Source organism: Stegodyphus dumicola, chromosome 3, assembly GCF_044657685.1.
Source record: "Stegodyphus dumicola isolate Sdum_Otavi_A_Nest chromosome 3, ASM4465768v1".
Classification (NCBI taxonomy): domain Eukaryota; kingdom Metazoa; phylum Arthropoda; class Arachnida; order Araneae; family Eresidae; genus Stegodyphus; species Stegodyphus dumicola.
The window spans coordinates 46932553-46952171 of NC_140770.1; the positions used below are offsets into that span (position 1 = coordinate 46932553).

Consider the following 19619-nt stretch of genomic DNA (forward strand, 5'->3'; position numbering starts at 1 on the left):
GCATCAATTCTATCCGCGAGATGAATGTTAAAGTTGTAGACTTCTTCCTTAGTATCTTGGTCTTGAAAACTGTTGTTCACAGTGAAGGTATTCTCTAGGTGGGAAGCTAAAGCCTCAGCCATATCCTTTTCAGAATAAATTAAGCCATTTGCGGAATTAAGAGGGCCTATATTATACTCGTGATTCTTCCTCAGGGCTTTTGAAATTCTCCAGACTGTGTTATGATTATATTCCGTATTGTCAAGTAAGTTGCCCCATTCTTCTGATCTGTATTCTTCGAGGGCAGCTTTGACTTCACGGATTTTCCTGTTTAAAATATTTTTAATGGCTGGGTCCGCGGTCCTGCGCCAAAGTTTCGCAGAACGATTTTTGTATTTAATTTTATTACGAATATTTGCTGGAAGTTTAGGCTTCTTAAATTCCTCAGTATGAGTAGATTTTTCTAGGGCATAGTTGATACTGCGGTTAATTTTTGTAATCTGCTCTTCAATGTAAGAGATATCGGTTAAATCCGGGTGCGCTGGTAATTTGTCCAGGTTTTCAGTAAATTTATCCCAATTGGTGATGTTTCTTAATGGAATTGAGTTCTCAAAACTGTAACAAATGAAGTTAACAGGGAGATGGTCCGACTGTAGTTGATTTTTAACTTTCAGATAAGGAATTTGCTGAATATTTTTGGTAATCACAATGTCCAAAACTTCACCCCTTCCTGTATGGTGATATCTCGTGGGGCTATTTGGGCCATAAATTTTTAGATCATTAAGAAGTGCATAATTATACAGAAAATTTCCGTTTGAGTTAGGTCGTCGAGAGTTCCATGTGTGATGCTTGGAGTTGAAATTACCTGCGATGATGACTGGAAGAGTAATATTGTTGAAGCAGCTTTTAGATCGCTGGCACTTACGGTGTTGTTAGGGGCATTGTAAGCAGAGACGAAAATCACTGGATCATTGGTGCGTGAATGCACGATAACTGCTGTAAATTCTATGCTGGTGATGCCTGTGAGGTCGTAACGTGTGGACTGCATGTAATTTTTAACCAAGATTAGAGTTCCACCTCCGCGGTTATGCTGGCGATCGTTTCTAAAGGTCTTGAATCCTTGTATTTTAAATTTATCGCTAGCGTTTAAGTGAGTTTCGTTGGCAAGAAAGATATCAATGTCGTGCTCATTAATATAGTTAAGGATTTCGGCATTTTTGTATCTTATGCTATTCGCGTTGAAATACGTGATATTCAGACTACTAAGAGCAAGTAATATGAAAACTTGTAATATTTCTATATGGTCTAGAATTCATAATTAATACTCGAAATAAGTTCAAGAACTTCACAGCCAATTTGGATTTTATGCATTATGGATTTTGCTTTAAAAAATCTTCGAAATAGTGTTTTTCCCTGGTTAATAAGATTTATGATCCATTTTAGGAACGATTGGACTGAGCTACTATTTTCATTTTCCTTGTTCTGTGTTCTTATTGGTGTTGTTATTTTCTTCCTCATCATCATTTCTTTTGTTGCTGTTAGCAGAAGTCTTGGTCAGTAACAATGGAAAATTTTCGAAGTCCTTGGCTGGTGGATTGTTTTTAGCATTTTTATCTTTGTGAATTGTTTAACTGATTTAATGGGAATCCCATTTTCTTTTAATTCCTCCATCATGATATCTTCCGGTTTGGTGTATGCGGACAATCTTTTAATAACTGCTCTAATGGGTTTTTCGTTAGGCAACGGAAAAGTATGGTACGGCATGGTTTTCTCATCCAAATAGGTAGTAGTATTCCTATAGTCATCCGAGGTTTTGACTTTAATGTGAAATTCATCACCTTTTAGATTAAATTCTATTTGAGTAGTTCACTTTTTAATTTCCTTTCTTAATTTTTTCCAGTTTTGTACATCTGAAACTATGATCGGGGTATCCTTTTTGTGGTTTTATAAGGTTTAATGAATTCTCCTGCTTCATTTCTCGTATCTTGTGAATTAATAACTTGTACCTCCATGTCATCCTCATTAGGCAGAAGCACGTATTTATTTTTAACCGAGGTAATTGAAATATCACTAGATTCACTTAAATTTCGTTTACGAGTCTTTTTTGGTTTAATCCACTCATCTTTTAGGCTACTATTTTCATCTTCCTAGCCGTTCGAAGTATTAGTTTATCATTAATGAATAACTTCGTTAAGTTTGGTTTTCCCCTTGAAAATTTCCTGAAGATCGTCAGAGTTAATTTTATCTTTATGTTTAATAATAGCTCTTCTAGAGCATGAATTTCTTCTACGCTATCATTAGCTACTATCGCTAATCCATTATCAATTTGATTACGTTTTATGCTAACATAGGCAATTGTGCCATCTATAACCTCAGGTGTGCCGTTGGCGCAAATATATAAAATTTTAGGTTTTTCCTGAGCCAAATGGAATTCAATATCTGCTCCTAATTTTTCTCTGCTATCCATCTTAAATATTTTACGCAAAATATTTAATCCTATCCTTAAGCAAAGCAATGTCTATCATGATACTCCTCCTAGAAAATCCTAGCAAAATCCAAACACAAAGAGATGCAAAGATATTTACGAACCTGAGACTGCTGCACCAAGTACGTCCTTCTCTCCGCAAATCCAAAGCTCGAATTTGATCGTGACCAAAGCGATCCAAAACCGCCAGGCCTCCTTTCAATTCACCAAGTCTCGAACAATCCTTATCTAAGATAGCAATCTAACTTGAGAAGCCGAAACGTCCGAAAAATTAGGAATGAAGGAAAAAACGTTTTATCAACTAAGTTAAGATGTCCTCGAGAGAGTAGACTCCGAACTGAGAGTATGCCGATGTGCGAGAGCGACCGACAGAGTGAGAGTGCGAGAGGCGTTTGATGATCCTCTGATGCATCGGATCGTGGTTTGTCCGGCTACCTACCGCTGCATTGCCAGCCAATCACAGATGCAGTTCTTATTACTGCTAGTGTTTCCTTCTTTGAACATTTATTGTGAATACTGTATTGCTGCAAAGAAGCACTTTACGTTAATATTGTACATAAACACATTTTCCTCTCATGTCGGTTTTTTTTTTTATGTTCCTGCCTTGACTCGTCGCTTTAGACCCTACATTCCTATATAAAAAATGCATGTTTTAGTACACTCCACCACACCTCCAAGTTTGTCCCATGATCTATGAAACACTCTTTATGTATTGAACGCAAAGATAGCATTTCAGATACTATATGATAAGCATTTCAAAGTGAAATAGCAATAAGGTAATAATAGGAATAAGTTTGTAAGTGTAAGACAAAAGTGCAAAAGTCAAAGTTCGGAGTAACAAAATGATGCAGGTAGATGCCGATGGGACTAAAGAGGGAAGGCGTGCAAGTTGGCAGGCGAGGCTTGACGGAAAAGACAACAGTGGAGTTGCTATGTCTATATCTTATCACTTAGTAAGAGGCAATCGGCCATTAACGGCCTTTATCAATATATTATACTTGACTTGAAGTGAATAAGTTGAAGAAGTGAATAAGTTGTATCCAATAATATAGAAGTACTTGTGCACATGCTGTGCTAGAACTCAGAGGTTACTAACGACGGAGACTCTTGTGCCCCCGTCTGTAGAATAAGTGAATTTTGAAGAACGAGTGATGTGGTCAGTTGTCACATGAGCAGTCGTGATAGGAGCTTAGCTATTGGCTGAAAGAGAGGGGAGTAACAGAGTAAGAGGAAACTACAGGTTTTGTTCCGGTAGTAAATGAAAATAAGCACTTTGCGAGTAATTTTACATAGTGTAACAGAATAAAAATGCAGTGGGTATTTAAGTAAAAACAACTAAACAGAATACTACAAGCTGAAAGCAAGTGGAATATAGAGAGGAGAAAGGCTCAATTCAGGTACCATACTCTTAGAAAGGGATAACCAAAACGGAGGGAATTAAAAACACTACATAAACAAACAAAATTAATCTAAATTTCTGAGTATGGCTCGTTTGCATACTATTATTTACATGTTATGGATCGTAATTTAACAGGAAACAGAAGTATTATTGACATAAGAGATTCCATTAAAGAATTTTTTGGCGACTTTTTCCGTAAAAATAGGTGGTTTTACACGAAACATCATCTTACATATGAATAACTTGATATCTGATGACAGAACAGAATTCCCGCGAACTAAAGGGGCAAGAGTAGATTTACACTTACGAAACTTACGAAATTACCTGTGCAATCCTTCTACGCTAATCTTTAATCTAGGATAACGCAAGATAGTTTACTTGCTTGGACCACAGTATAACAGTATTATACATACTGATATTAACAAGGATGACTCGTCGATTTACGAACCTCATTACCACCTTCTTGTCCACACAGATCTTGATTTTTCATCTCTGAAGGCAGATCTAAAGTGCATGTATATGATTTTTTAGTGCATGTGTAACTGAACACAAAGATGCATTTCGTACAAAGATCGCAATAACATAAGCATATATGGTAAGAGTAGTGTTGAGAGTGCGAGGTACATCGTTCACGAAAAGTAAGAATAAAATTGGGCTGATAATTGATCCTTGTGATACGCTAGCATTGATTTGCCGGCCTGTGGAGTACATATCTTTTAAGAGAAAGACAAAATTTCTGTCAGTAAGAAAGGAATTTTTTCTGTGTATAAACCCAGAATGATAAATTTGTATGTGATTCCTCCAGCCAAACAGCCCACCAGCGGCCGAGCGGTAAAGTCGCTGAACACTGGTAGTTCGGTCCGAGGTTCGAATCCCACGAACGGGCTGGCTGCATGGGTGTTTTCCCCATGTGTAACGTGTGTACGAGGGAGTTTCGCTTAGAAAGTCCTCCGCGAAGGCATTCTTTCTCTTAGGCAGATAGGACTAGTGTGCTTTGCCAAAATTAAATACACCAACACCAACCTCCAGCCAAACACGATCAAAAGTATTTGAAACATCGAGAAAGAGTTCACCATCTGATTCATGATTGTTAATTATTTGCGAATTGTTTTCAGTGACACTATAAGGTATTTCTCCCGCCTTCTCAGCATGCCTTCGTGGTCAGCACACTCGGCGCGTCTTCGATTGTTCCGATGTTCGATGCCCAGCTGCATAATTCAAAAATACACATCAGTATCGCCACTGAGGGGAGGGATTCCATTGTAGACCAATGAGCTTCTATTGCTCTTCAGATGCTGAATCTTTGAAACTGTGAATATGAGCGAATGTTGCTGTTTACGTTTTATTTTGCATTTGTTCCCCAGTTGTATTGTATGGCGTATAAATTCTGCTACAATTTTAGTAGAAAACCTCATAGTGAATTTATAAGTTTAACTTTTTTTCTCTTCTAACAAATTTCACTTTCGTGAAGCTTATCCCACACTGATTTTCAGATTAATGTTCGTGGCATATTATTGCTCTTAATATGGATTAAAATGACTCAAGATCCAATTAGCTTTCAATATTATTCGTTTACTAACACCTGAGTATTAAGAGAATTCAAGTGTATAATTTTTTTATTCAACTGAAAATAAAAGTTTTGCAATGACCCGAGTCTTACAATGAATCTAATATGCTTGCATTCCTTTGACTTTGAAAGTGTAAGATTCAAGTTATGTATTCCGAATGATTGGATTATAGCTATTGTTAAAAGTTATATATGAATAGATTAAAAATATTCGTTGTGAAAAAAGATACATCCATTCTGTTTGAACAGTATTTCTTGCGCATGAAATACATTTAAGAGTGAACAGTTACAGATGTGAAATTTACCACACTGAATATATACGATTGCAAATTATGAAAATTCACTTTGAATAAAACTGTGCATTGGCTATTATTATATCATATAGACTGCAATAAAAATTGCTAAGACTTTTATTATTTACATATGTAAATATGTTTACATTTGAGTTAATTTCACATTGAAAATTTTTACTAGAAATCTAAAATGCATTAATTATTGTACACAAGAAAACTGTGTAGAGAAGCATTTTCAACCATTTTGCTTAAACCACGGCAAAGGTCATGTAAAAGGCCAGAAATATTATTGGAAGCCCACTCTCTCGGTGGCTATACAGAAGTGCACTTACGAAATAAACTGCCCGCCGGCGAGGGCATTGCTCATTTTTTACATCTCCTGCTTCTAAATAGCCTAATGTATCCCCAGTGGCACCCGAACTAAAAAAGGGAGGTGGTGAATGATTCTCTAGCACCAATATTTGGCGATTCCCTAATCTCCAGTTGCCCTTTAAAAGGGGAAGTAGATATGGTATTTCTTTCACCTTCCTAGCATGCCTTCATGGCATAGTGGTCAACCATGGACCTCTTGAAGATGCGCCGAGTGGGTCCGGTTAATAGGGAGTTCACTATAATCGAAAAAGTTACGTATTTCAGAAAATCAGGAGGTCTGTCGATCTGTACTTAATAATAATAAGATTACATGAAATTAATAATAATAAAAGGAATGCAATAAAAGAGGAATGCAAGAGACTTCAAGAAGTCTGTGGTTTAAGTCCTGGAGAGGGCACTGCTCATTTTTCAACTCTTCAGCTTCGAAATATTCTAATGTCTTTAGAGTGCAAAGAAAGTAATGAACTGTAGAATGCCACAAATGAAATCCACGTTGTTCAGGAATGACGATTGCTCTATTCTGAGGGAAAGTCCATTAGGCTCTTATTCTATTACGCATATGGCGATCTTACTGAGTTCGGGTGGCAAGTTGATTGGCTGATATGAGGTAGCATTGTCCAATGGTTTGGGTTTCGGTGAAATAACAGCCGTTTTCCAGAATTAGGGGAAATATGCCTTTTCCACGATTAAATATACGATAGTCATAAATTTGGATAATAATAAACATTATATTAATTGGCAATGTGAAGTTTCTCCGCTTTCTTGAATCATAATAGTTTGAATCATACACTTTTAAAATCTAAAAATTCGTTCTCTGTAGCAGATGCTTTGTAAGTAAAATGAATATGCATTCAATGTTTTTGACAAGCATTTATTTGTATGTACCTGTTGCAATGTTAATTTCTTTTAATGTTCAAAATTCATAAAATGTTTTGCTTTTTCTTTAGGTGATGTGGAGAGAGAGTATATTCTCTAAATTCAGAAGACTGAATGGAGTGAAAAAATGCATGCTTTAATTAGGAATTTTTAGAAATACATATAGACTATCTATGAATAACCTCAGTTCATGATTAATCTAGTTAACTCAAATCAGCAAAGAGAAATAACCCGTACCGTAATTAACAGACAAATGATTTTAACAATTTACCTACATTTTAAGACAGTTTAGTCAGGAAGAAAGTTCCTTTGATTATGAAAATTAAATACGAATTCAAAACAAGAACACACTTTAAAATGGGAAGAACAATATTATAGTTTATATAAATTTTGTTAAAAATCAATCGGAAAGAAACAAGCTGAAGCTATATAATTATTTTATTTTTGTGATTCAACAATTCATTTTCAAAGTATTATTGAATTAATAAAAATAAATGAATATTTGAAAATGAGTACATATATTCATTTTCAAAGTATTTATATGTATTCCAGTTTATGTGCAATTAAATTACGTCTACTGTGAATAAAAATAATTTCTGAATATAATGACATCATCTGCTAACACTGCTGTTATTCAACACAATTTTGTCTACTTCTTGGATATCTATAGAAATTTTATTTTATTCTGATGATCTGCGTTAGTAATTTTTCCATCGTTCTGCAATAAACAAACCTAATTTCTCTAGTGATAAGGCCCTGTTAATCTACAGTCTAATTAATGGGGAGTTCACTATATTCGAACAAGTTATGTATTTCAGAAAATCAGGAGGACTGTCATTTTGATCTGTACTTAATAATAAGATTACATGAAATGAATAATAATAAAAGAAATACAATAAAAGAATGAATTAGTAAATTAAATGCACAAATTCTCACGAACATTGAAATAAAATTATTTTCATTATCATAATACTCAAATTAAGCAAAAACTACAAGTAACAGAAAAGAATAGTGGATAGTTTTAAAAATAACCGCAATATTCTTATCATAAGATTCCATTAGTTTGCTTTTTTACTTTACTGAGCAAATTTACAAATTTTATAGAACATATTTCATAAAATAAATAAGAGTTTGAGCATTACAGTTGAAAGGAAATGGCTATTTAACAAAGATAAATGGAAATATAAAAATTTATAAGCCATTTCAAGTAATTCAGTTGGCAGTAGGTTTTACATTTTTTCTGTAAATGAATAAATATTTTTTACTTTTGGAAGAATTTCTCAATTAAAAACTAAACTCAGTAGCCGTGTTACAGGAAACCCCAAGCAAAAGTCAAATTTCACTCTCTTATTGATGAGTATAGGCAAGAATTAAAGTGACTAAATATCTTGAATTGTGCAAAATATAATAGTGAATCTTAGTATAGTGGTCAATTTTAGAAAACAAATATATCCCCCCTTAACACCCTGCAATCTGTTCATTTTCCTGCATCCATATAAATAGTCTTTGAAGTTTTCAAATGATTTTTCACCATTTTTATAGGATCAAAACAGAAATGGGTTGAGTTTTACCTAACACTTATTTTATACAAGACAGAAATTTGTCATGTGTGTTCCATTCGAAATTCATCATACATTCCTTCAGGAATCATTATTTGATTAATAGTTCCTTCTGCAATGAAGTTCTTCATGGTTCTAGCATTGTGAGTGCTGCCAGAATTCCAAACTAGCATATCACTCTGTGAATACCAAAATACATGTAGTGTGTGCACTTTCTTAATTAGGGGCGGTAATGTATATCACAGAAGCTCCTTTCTGATCAATGGGAGTTTTAGACACTTGACCCATGAATACTGCAGTTTCATCCAGAGTAATCATGTTTGAAAGTTGGTACTTACCGACGTTAATGCCATCAATGAAGCACTTGAATGCAAATGCAAATTTAATCACTTCAGTATCTTTCAATTTGAATAGTGTTGTCAATCTTCTTAGAGACAGTTTATATCACTGAAAGAAGAAATCTACCCAGTGTTGTGATGCTTGAATTCATCTAGCGATATATATGTAGACCCATTACAAGGTCAAATGCTTGAATATCAGCATTGTGAACAACCAAACTCTTCTACTGGCAATCTGTTCATAAGTGATATGATCCAATTCAGGAAATAATGGTTGCCGATTTGATACACATTTCTTTGCATTTCCTTCGTCGATCTGTTGAATAAGGTTATTGTACTGTAACTGCCATTTTTGGACTATTCATAGATCCAACTCCTTCTCTTTGGGAAAAGCTGTATGATTTTTAACCCAGGAACCTTCCTTTTTGCACTCATTTTATCTGAGCATCGTATCTTCTAAATTTATAACTAAATCAAGTGCTAATACAACATACTGAAGATCCTAATTTGCCACAACCACATCTGTTTCAGATCTGCATGTGTGTTTCGTCTGCACTTGGTCATTTCGCAATAAGATGCCCATCTGGCTGGTGATCTTAACTATGGCTTAATTTAGAAGTACTCTGGAAAGTTATGCTAAGACTTTTTTTAGATTAGGTATTATTTTCAGGGAACCCTGGTGCACATAAATTCCCACAAATTTTGTACGATAGCAATTTACATCTTATGAATAAAACAAAGCGGCATGTTCGCTATCATCAGGCAAAATGGGAAAAAAAAGGAATGTGCAGTCACAATGGTATTTATGATAAAAAATTATTTAATCTAATTGACTGAGATTTTATTGCATTGCATGAGTGATTACATAACTGTACAGTCAAAAGTCGTTAATTCGGACACCCATAATCCGGACCTCAAAGCTACAAACTCTCTGTGCATGCGTCGCATTGACACATGCGCATAGGCGTTTATGCAAAAGACCTTTATGGCTGCGAATATGCGTTTGCGCATGCGCATAATACGGTTACACATGCGCGTTTAATGTATAACGGACGGTATAAGCTAGGCTAAAATTATCTAATTCAGTTAATGTTGCAGATTATGTTGTTCCTTAATCTTCGAATTGGATCCGGCTTATTATTTTTTGCAGACTGTTAGAGCAATTTTATAAAAGTAAGCTTGGTCGGTATTCTCGACACAGCAATTATAGGACTTGAACAGCAGAACTTTGTAACTGAACAAGAAATTATGTCTGTTTATAGAATTAAAGAGAAAGTATTATCACATAAAACGAAGCAACTTAAACAACTTACATTGAAAGAAATGTTTAATAAAGTAAACAAATAAATATTAAGCTTTCTCTTTTTGTAAATTTTGATACCCTTTAGATCATAATTGTTCTTTATTTCATAAATTACGGTTTTATATTTTTAATTTTGTAATTTCTGCATGCCATCTTACCAGATTTAAACTGATGACTGCAAAATGAATGTTTTATTTTTGATATTACCATAAATAACATGAGAACTAGTCAACAAAATTGTTAGAAGAAATCGTAAGTACATTACAGAAACTTCAGAAAATTGTTTATGGAAAACAGAATAAGAAAGTCTCTTTTTCTCGGTCTACATGTCTGCACTTTCTTTAATCTTATTTTCAGATCACTGTGCAGTCAGAATGAAGATATACACAATCATTGGTTAACAATTTTTAAATGAATAAGTCATAACTGTTAACAATAACTTTATGAGTTAAAACTATTTAAAATGCTTACAATTTTCTGAAGTCATCTGTATAGAAACAGACAAATTACTAAAAACCACTTTCTCAAGAAGCTTGTGGCTATAAGCATCTTTATAAAAAATCAGCATACAATATATAATTATTAAGCATTTGATTAAAAAATTCCTTTTTGACGAATTTTATAATTATAGGCACAAATACAAAAGCATATACTAAAAAAAATTTTTATTGATCGTACATAAAAGTAAAACTACAAGTTAAGCTGCTAATGACCATTCCAAACAAAAATTTTAAATCATTATTACAAAGATGAACTAACTGAAAAAATGGAATGTGACTGAATAATGACGTCAGAAAAGATCAATACCAATACCATTTTACAGGTAAAAGCTCTTACAAAAGAAAAACCTTATTAAAAATTTTAATAACAATTGCATTTAAAAGACAACACACCAGTCTATAAAAAGACACAATGTCAAATGTAAAACTACAAAAATTATTTCAAAGAATAAGCTTATATTAAATATTAACACACTACAGATACCAGTAGGCATATATTTGATACAAAATTTTTTTGAGCAAGGAATTATATAGCTCATATTATCTCAAATATCTATTAAAAACTTTTGTTTAAAACCTTTATATGTATGTTAAAAATTTTCGGCAAGATAATTAAATATAGAAAAAAAAAAAAAAAAAAAAAAAATTGAAATAAGATATTTTTGAAAAATGAATCATGTCTACAATGTTTTAGTTCAATTTGATTTGAACAGGTCTTTTCTGTGTATAAAGTACACACTGCACAGTTTTTTTAGCGTAATTAGCCAACTTCGCTATTTCCTTTAGACACTTAACTTTTTTTTCCTTCCTTTTTTTTTTCCCCCTTTCTCTCTCTCTCTCTCTCTTTTTTTTTTTTTAAATTAAAATCATTTCTGGTTTCAACACTTCAAAGCATACAGAATTTGTATTTGTGAACATTTAATATTGTTATATTTTTATTTGACAAAGTTTATTAGGTGATATCTGACTTTAACCCTCTCAGCGTTACGGCTGGAAAATTCCATATAGAAGACTGCCTTCTATATTTATTACAAATGAAAATTTCTGCTAGCTTTTAATGCATTTGATTTCGGTTTGGATGTATATTGGAAGAAAAGGGAATCAAGGTACAAAATGAGAGATTCATTTTTTAACTAAAATCACAAAAATACCACTTATTCATGACATTTTGAGGAACTTTGAAATTTCAGGGCTAAACTCGTAATGCTCGGAGGGTTAAAATGCTGTAACATATTCCAATTAACTCTTGATAATATATATATATATACACGCAAGCACATATACACACATATATTATACATATATATGTATATATACATATCCAAATACATTTAAATACAATAACAGAGTCCTTTTGATATTTTTTAAATCAGTAACAGACAGAAAAACAAGTAGTATCACTGTTAATTTTTATTACAACTGTCTGAAGCAGTACGAAAACATCCACGAATAACGTAACAAAATATGCAAGGAAAAAACTCCTAGTTAGCAAAATGGTCATCAACATGATACAGAAAGTATTTCTGAGGAAGGCTCATGCTATACAATCGACCACATATTGGGCACATTTGTTGCTGATGCACTTTTTCTAAATGCTTTACCATGTTTTCATTAAAGGTTGAAGATATTTTAATAGGGACTTCACAAACCACACATGGAACAGAATAGAAAATTTCGTCTTCAACTGCATAACTGGAAAAAATAAATAAATAAAAAGAGAGAGAAAGGTCACTTAAATATATAAAATACAAAAAGATACTTTTCTGTTCACAGGGCATCAATGGCAAATTGCACATCAGAGTGACAAAAAGTGGTACTTCTTTGTATCATGACATGAATGTGCAATGAAATTGTTGCAAGTAATGAGAAGAATGAATATCAATCTAGAAATTATCTCTACTAGATTTTCAGTTGCTTTGGTAGATAGATGACTCAGGTAAATGCAGCTGCCACGTACTAACATCTGCAAGTTAACAACAAATACAGCATTAATCTTGATATGTGATGACATAAAATAGCAAAATAACTATCAGGGCAGCACTGGCTACCACCATCTAGACTTCTGTCTCATCAGATTAATGTGGTAGTGACTATATGAAGGGATGCAAATATTTTTGGCAATGCTAAATGAAATTGGCTATTTTATGCCACCTGTGAACTCTGAAATCAATCCAATAAAATCTATTTAGTAATTGTCTTTATTTTTTGTATTTACTCTAGAATTTAATAAAATAGTCATTCTTCTCATGAAGCTTCCCAAATTATAAGTATTAGGGTTACCAACATAGGGTTATATTTCCAAGTCAATGTTTACACCACTTGGTGCCAAATTAAAAGGGGGAAAAAAAAAAAAAAAAAAAAAAAAAAAACTAACTTTACTACACATTTAAATGGGGGTAAAATTCACAATTTGGTTAGATTATTTTACATACTTGCCAACTTCGTATGAGTAAAAACTGAAGATTTTTTTAAAATATCCAGAAAAAGTTAACATTACAGAGAAAACTTACACATATTTGAATATTTTTAAAACAATTATATGGGGGGGGGGGAGTTTTCTTAAAAGTGGAAAATTAGACAAATCACAACAAAATTTAAAAATATCTGCAGCAACTTTTTTGTAATGCTAAAAAGTAATTAAAATACTCAGCTTTATATTATTTACTATCTTGCTTAAATTTCACAATCTACATATTCAATACTTGACAAAATTAAAGGCATTTTAAATGATGACAAATGGAAATTAAAATGTTTTATTTTAATATTGCTTTTCTAAAAAAATCTAATTTTAATATGCTATCACTAATGTAAAGACATTGCACAATAATGTTATTATGGTTGTTAAAAAACTGTCATGTAATTCCAAAAATAAAAATCCCCAAATTTAGTGACAAAATGAAAACATTTATATTCCAGAAAGAGAATAAGTCGTTTTTTATGTAATAAATTCAAATGCTTACTAAGAGCACATATTACGATATAAACCGGGTAACAAATCGGCAAACTGGTTCAACTTTGGCATGTTTATAGAAAATTTCAAAATATATAGAAAATAAATACTGCATGCAAGATCATAAAACTTCAACATTTTCTATGAAAATTATGGTTTCATATTTTTAATTTTATAATTTCTGCATACCATCTTACCAGATTTAAACTGATGATATATAATCCAGAAAAATGGATAATCAGGAATCGCCAAAGTCCCAACGAGTCCGGATTATCGACTTTTGACAGTATAACCTTTTTTGGCTCTAGTGTAGAATTGGGTGCCCCTTCGATTAGCGACAATTTTTTTGGTAAAATTTTGGCGATGAAATCTCATTTCTGGTTACCATGATAGTTGAACTTTAGCCTCCTGATTTTTTTTAAAATAAAAATAGATTGATGTGTACCTGGTGAAATTTAAAGCTGTGCGCAATGCCTAGTTTGTGCAATTCTGGGATTTTTTTTAAGTGAAAACAGATCGATGTGTACATGGACACAGAGCTTATGCAATTCTTTGGCTTCTTATTTTGGTTTTGTGTAGCAGCCATCTTGAAATTGTGTCTTCCTGGCATCGATTTTGGTGTCAAAAAAGAATCGCCAAAATACAAGAGGCACCCAAATTGTAAACTTTTTACCTTTTTTTTTTTTTTTTTTTTGTTTGTATTGCAAATAATTGAATTTTGTGTTTTGTATTGAATTCAGTCATAAATTCTCTTTAAAATGATCTATACAAGTTCGCATTTTGTGAAACGTAACATTTTCTGTACGCATACAAAGTTCAAAAACATAAAAATTTCCAAAAGTGTCCACAATTTTGGCCACCACTGTATACACTGCATTTTCCGTATTTTTTCAATTAAATCGGCTTCTATTTCCATTGTTTAGGATCTCACAAATGCAGCCATCGCCATATTGAAAATTACCCGTGTTCCTTCAGAAGCAGAATTTTCGTCCAATTGGTTGATCTCTATGTGGTACACAGCTGCGAATAAAACATTTTGGGAAAAGTTTCAAAATGTTCCTCATAGCCGGAACACCCCTTCCTCGGCTAGACGAAACATATCTCGGAAACCTCCCGTTTAAACCAGTCCTACTAGAATCTCGTTTTTCGGAAATGCCTCGCCTAGCCACTCGCGTCAACTAGATATGATTGCCCCTTTACAGGGAGAGATTCAGGGAGTTTCCAGAGAGCAACTGAGTAATCAGCAACGGCAAGTGAAAAGCCAAGGCATGAGGAGCCAGTAGCTAAAAGGCATTTGCAGTGATGAGAAAAGCATGGTAATCCCACCTGAAGTTCATGTGTGAAATGCCCAGTGAACAATGAGCTGCTGCAATGAAAAGTTCCAAAAGAGCCATACAGAGGTTCCATACACCTGTCAACAACAAGCCCAGGCAATGATGGCTCAAGAATGCCAAAGGAGGTTTCTAAACCAAGGCCAGAAGCCACAAAGCAACATCTACAGAATTTCCCAGTTGGTCAGAAATGGAACATGCACATGGGAGACTGATTTCCCAACACCAGCGCATGTGGAAGGTAAGCAAAGGCCCCCTCCATCGGAAAATAAGTATTCACCAGTCCATTACATATCCTTTCTGGAGTCAATTCATGGAGAAACTGATTAATAATTACCACCAAAGCAAAAGATAAATGAAATTTATTTTTTAAGTATTCAATTTTTAGTTTGTCTAAAGTACAACAATTGCTATTTACGTTTTTGCCTCAAGCAAGGACATTTTAGAATTACGTATAGCAAGAAGCTTTTAATTTAATTGTGTATTATTTCAATGATTTCATTTTTAGTATGAAAATGAGATTTTGATTTTAGTCCATGAGACTGTTTTGAGAAAAGTTTGACTTATTTGTCGAATAAATTCTAAGCAACTTCTGTGCATTTTGATGAAAAGTGCAAAGTGAATAATCTTTTCAATATAAATGAATTGTCTTATGAAGTATGTTTGCTAAATTAATGCTGTACACATAAAAGTTTTCTGTTAATTACATGTTATATGCAAAAGTAATCTCTTGGAAACTAATACAAGTTGAATCGACAATGTGTGTATGGGATACCAAGTTCAAGCTAGCAAAGGATAATGAATTAAAATAAAAGATAGTAGTCAAATGCCAGTAATTAAAAGTTAGGCTCTTCAGGCAATATTAAAGTTTTGCTTAGCACATTAGGAACAGTTTTTAAATTTAAGATGTTTGTGAAGCATAATGTGTCTAAGTTATTAACATGTGGATTTCAGTCAGGTTATTAGAGTTGGAACATATGTACAATGATACATGTTCTTACATTCAGTACATTGCTGGAGAGCTGGGGTGTGTGAAATAAAACTATAGAGAGTGTATGTGAGTGAGTTGAAATACAGTGTGAACTTTATGAAATGTGCAAGCTTTGGTTGCTAAAATGTTTTTCCCTCCATATGCCTGGAAGGAGAGAAGTTTTCATGGTTAAACTACTAGCACGCCTTAAGAAATCTTCCATGACTTTAATCTTCTGCAAAATTAGTTTTAGTTTAGAGCTAAAATTTTCTTACTCGTAAAAAGTTGGCTCCTGTTTAGGTTAAGAATTTAAAAATCTTACCAAGATTGTTAAGACCTTCGTTGTGATTACTTCAATTCCCGTGGGGGAACATTATAACATTCTATTATGTTTATTTAACCATTTTTATGATTTAGATATATACTGTCACTTTTAATTTTCCTACCAGAATGCACACTGAGTTTAAAAGTATTTAAGCTGAGGTTTTCGGGTTGTAAGACAAAGCAAGACCCCTCAAGGCCACATAACTAAGTTCTGTTAGCTCTAATAAGATTGTAATTCTTCGGCATTGCTTAATAGCTGCCAATATTTAGTTAAATAGATTTTGTAGTCTTTGGCTCCTAGACTTATTTTTAATTAAAATTTCACTGTTACTTTATGTTACTTCGCCACACGTGGTGGTGGTAAAGCTTGTCAAGCACGAGTTGTACATTTATATTAAGTTCTGATTTAATAAAAAGGTTGTTTTAAGACATTTCCAGGACTCTATAGTTCATTTCAGACAAAGCAATAATTTGCTCTCCGGCTGTTAGGAGTTTGATGCTAGTTTATATTACCACAGAAAACAAAACTCTATACAGCTTCTATTTATATTTGGTTCAGAGTTTATTTACAAATATTATCAAAGAATTGCAGTTATTGGTGTTCACAATAGCGAGTAGAGTGCATCTGTTTGTTTTAGTAATAAAAATCCATTTTTTAAAATCATTTACTAATGGCACTGGACATTAATTTGCTCTGTCCAAAAACTCATCTCCTCACAAAAACATTCGAGTTTTAATATTGCAGTTTGAAATTGCACAAGTAAATCATTTAATATTTGACCAGCTAACAGTTTTCAATATTTTATTTTAAATAATCATATTTCCCATATCAATTGAATGTAAACACAGTCATAAGTAGTTTTAAAATAACAACTCAGTTGGCATAATTGCCATGGAAAAATTGCTTAAAAAACTAATAAGAACCTTTTTGATAATTTTTTTAATTTGAATAACATTTCTGTTAAATTGATATTTTTTGCTTAACTTACGGAGGGCAATCAGAAAAAAATCATTAAATTGGAATTAATGGAGAAAAAATTATTTATAGATACCATGGCCTTTCTACACATTGTTCAAATGCTTTGTGGCAAGCTGATGAAGTGGCCATCTGCTGTATAACTACATCCTTTTTGGTGGTTTCTAAAAAATGAAACATATAATTAATACAAAATTTAAATTAAGAATTTAAAAAAAAATAGTTAAACAAAAAGAGGTCTATGTTAACATGAATGTCCATTATTATGCATGTGCTATGTTATTTATGTAATAACAAAGGGGATAAAATATTTAGTTTAAAAAAAAAATCTGTTACACGATGAAATTACTATTAATTTGATAATATAAGAAGGAAAAAAAAAAACTGTCATTCAATGCTTTCAGTCCCATAAGTTAAACAATTTTAAGATTTTATAATCTCAATGAAATGGTGAGCTTTTTATTTCTTAACTCTTTAAGGGGCATAGGTATATAAAATATACTAGGATGTTTGTCAATTTTTTAACCTCCTAAAAAAAAAAAAATGCTAATTTTTCTACACCAAAAGCTGTAATTGTAAGTTTCTAGTATTTCCTTTTGATTCTAAATGGCAGCACTACCCTATGAATGCTCAATATTTTGCAGTTGTGAAATAATATAACTTGCTCTATTGGAGGAAAACAAAAAAATTCAAAATCTACAAATCTGCAAATGACATACACATACTAAATTTTATATATTTACTGAATTTAAGTCAGAAATGATATTAAAAGAAGATTATTTATATGATTTAAAGATCAGTATATAACATATATCGGTGCCCAAACTGAGGTACCACGCCAATATATGGCAGCGCCAAACTTCTTTTCTACTCTGTGAGATGACAGAATTTCTTTATATTATAATAGTTTATGATGTAATACTTTTTACTTAAAAGTTATTTAGGAATTCAGTATTATGTTCATAGAGGGATGGGGAGTTTACTTACTGTGTTAGGACTGAATACAAGTATATTAGTTTCTTTTCATTCCTTGTTTATTCCACTCAAATTTCTCAATCGTCTCTGTTTAGCTAAAATTTTAATTTCAGCACTTCGCCCTTTCCCAGGAGAAAGACTCTCTATTTCAAAATAGTCGTCTGGCGTCAAAACCTTACACAATTGTAGGAGTTAAATGTGGCATGTTAGCCCCAAAAGATAGCCATTGCTTCACATTTTCCAAAATCTTAGAGTGCAGGGAAAATGAAATGAGGTGATTGACAACTAATTTGGCATTTAAGGGTCCCACCATCTTCACAAAGGGGCTGTGATAACATCACACAAAGGGAAAGTTAATTTAAAAATACGAAAAAAAGAAATGCACTTTAGGTCCATCTCCTGCAGGAACGGAAAAACTGCTGATTTGAAAGCCATGCTTTTATTCTTTAGGGTATCGTCTTTGTAAATTTTAGATGAGAGACTAGGGAAAGAGAAATCTTCCCCTGAGTTGGTTAGGATAAAAATAGGTGGTTTTTAAAATAAATTTTCGGTTGGTGAAAGGAGGGAAAATATTTCCAAGGCCAGTTTAAGATGCAAACCAAAATTGATCTAAAAGCTGAAAAGATGTCAAAGAGGCTGAAATTGAAATAATAGCTTTGAGGTGCATCAAATAAAATCATTTAACAGCATTTCTTTCTGAACAAAATGACATATTATAGCCTATATTTATAAAAAATTAAAAAGAGCTTGATAATAGAAAGTGTGTATTTGTGGGGGGGGATTTTTGGTATCATAGCATGAAGCATGCTCTTTTTTATATATTAAAGCATAAAACAGGGTTCGTAGCCACATTTTATTTAAAAAAATAAGCATCTATAAGCACTTTTCAAGCACATTTTAAGGAAAAAATAAGCACCTGTCTAATTACATTACACACAACTACATAACCTTAAAAGAAAAATTAGACTTGTAATTTAAAATATGAGCAATGCAATATTTATTAAGAGAATGAGAATTACTTCAAACGTGGAAAACAATTACCCTTTTTTTTTTTTTTTTTTTTTTATTTTTTATTTTAAATGAAAGTTCAATTTACAGAATTAGTTTACAATGAGAGGGAAAAAAAAAAACTATGCAGAACTTAACTATATTACAAGATTTAATGATGAAATTTCAATTCAAAATATAGAAAATAAATAATAATAAGTCACATTAATTGTATTCGTTTGACACCTAATAATAAATACAATTTATTTTTCCACTTATATTAATATTTAAATAATTTAATTTAAATCAAAATTCTGAACATTTTCGAAATTTTCATTGCATAGCAGTTTTCCCTTAACATATATTCCAAGCAAAGTAATTTAAGTAAAAAAGAGACACATTTCTGAAATCAGATGACAAGAAATTGCTTTATGC

At 32.5% G+C, this 19619-nt stretch overlaps 2 protein-coding genes across 7 annotated transcripts in view; one reads left to right on the forward strand and one right to left on the reverse strand.

The window, feature by feature from the left end:
• The window catches only part of LOC118200988 (uncharacterized), a 34936-nt gene extending 23619 nt beyond the window's left edge, over positions 1-11317 (forward strand). For both annotated transcript variants that reach the window (XM_085812850.1, XM_085812848.1), the window contains exon 5: positions 7043-11317. The gene's annotated coding sequence lies outside the window, so the exon portion shown is untranslated. The remainder of the gene's footprint in view (positions 1-7042) is intronic.
• LOC118200989 (uncharacterized) overlaps positions 10822-19619 on the reverse strand; it is a 157078-nt gene continuing 148280 nt past the window's right edge. For 4 of the 5 annotated variants that reach the window (XM_085812844.1, XM_085812845.1, XM_085812843.1 and 1 more), the window contains 2 exons: positions 17299-17386; positions 10822-12363 (listed from right to left, as the gene is read on the reverse strand). In XM_085812844.1, the coding sequence (XP_085668970.1) occupies positions 12153-12363; positions 17299-17386 (299 nt within the window). In that variant the 3' untranslated portion in view covers positions 10822-12152. The other variant, XM_085812846.1, reaches the window with a different exon arrangement.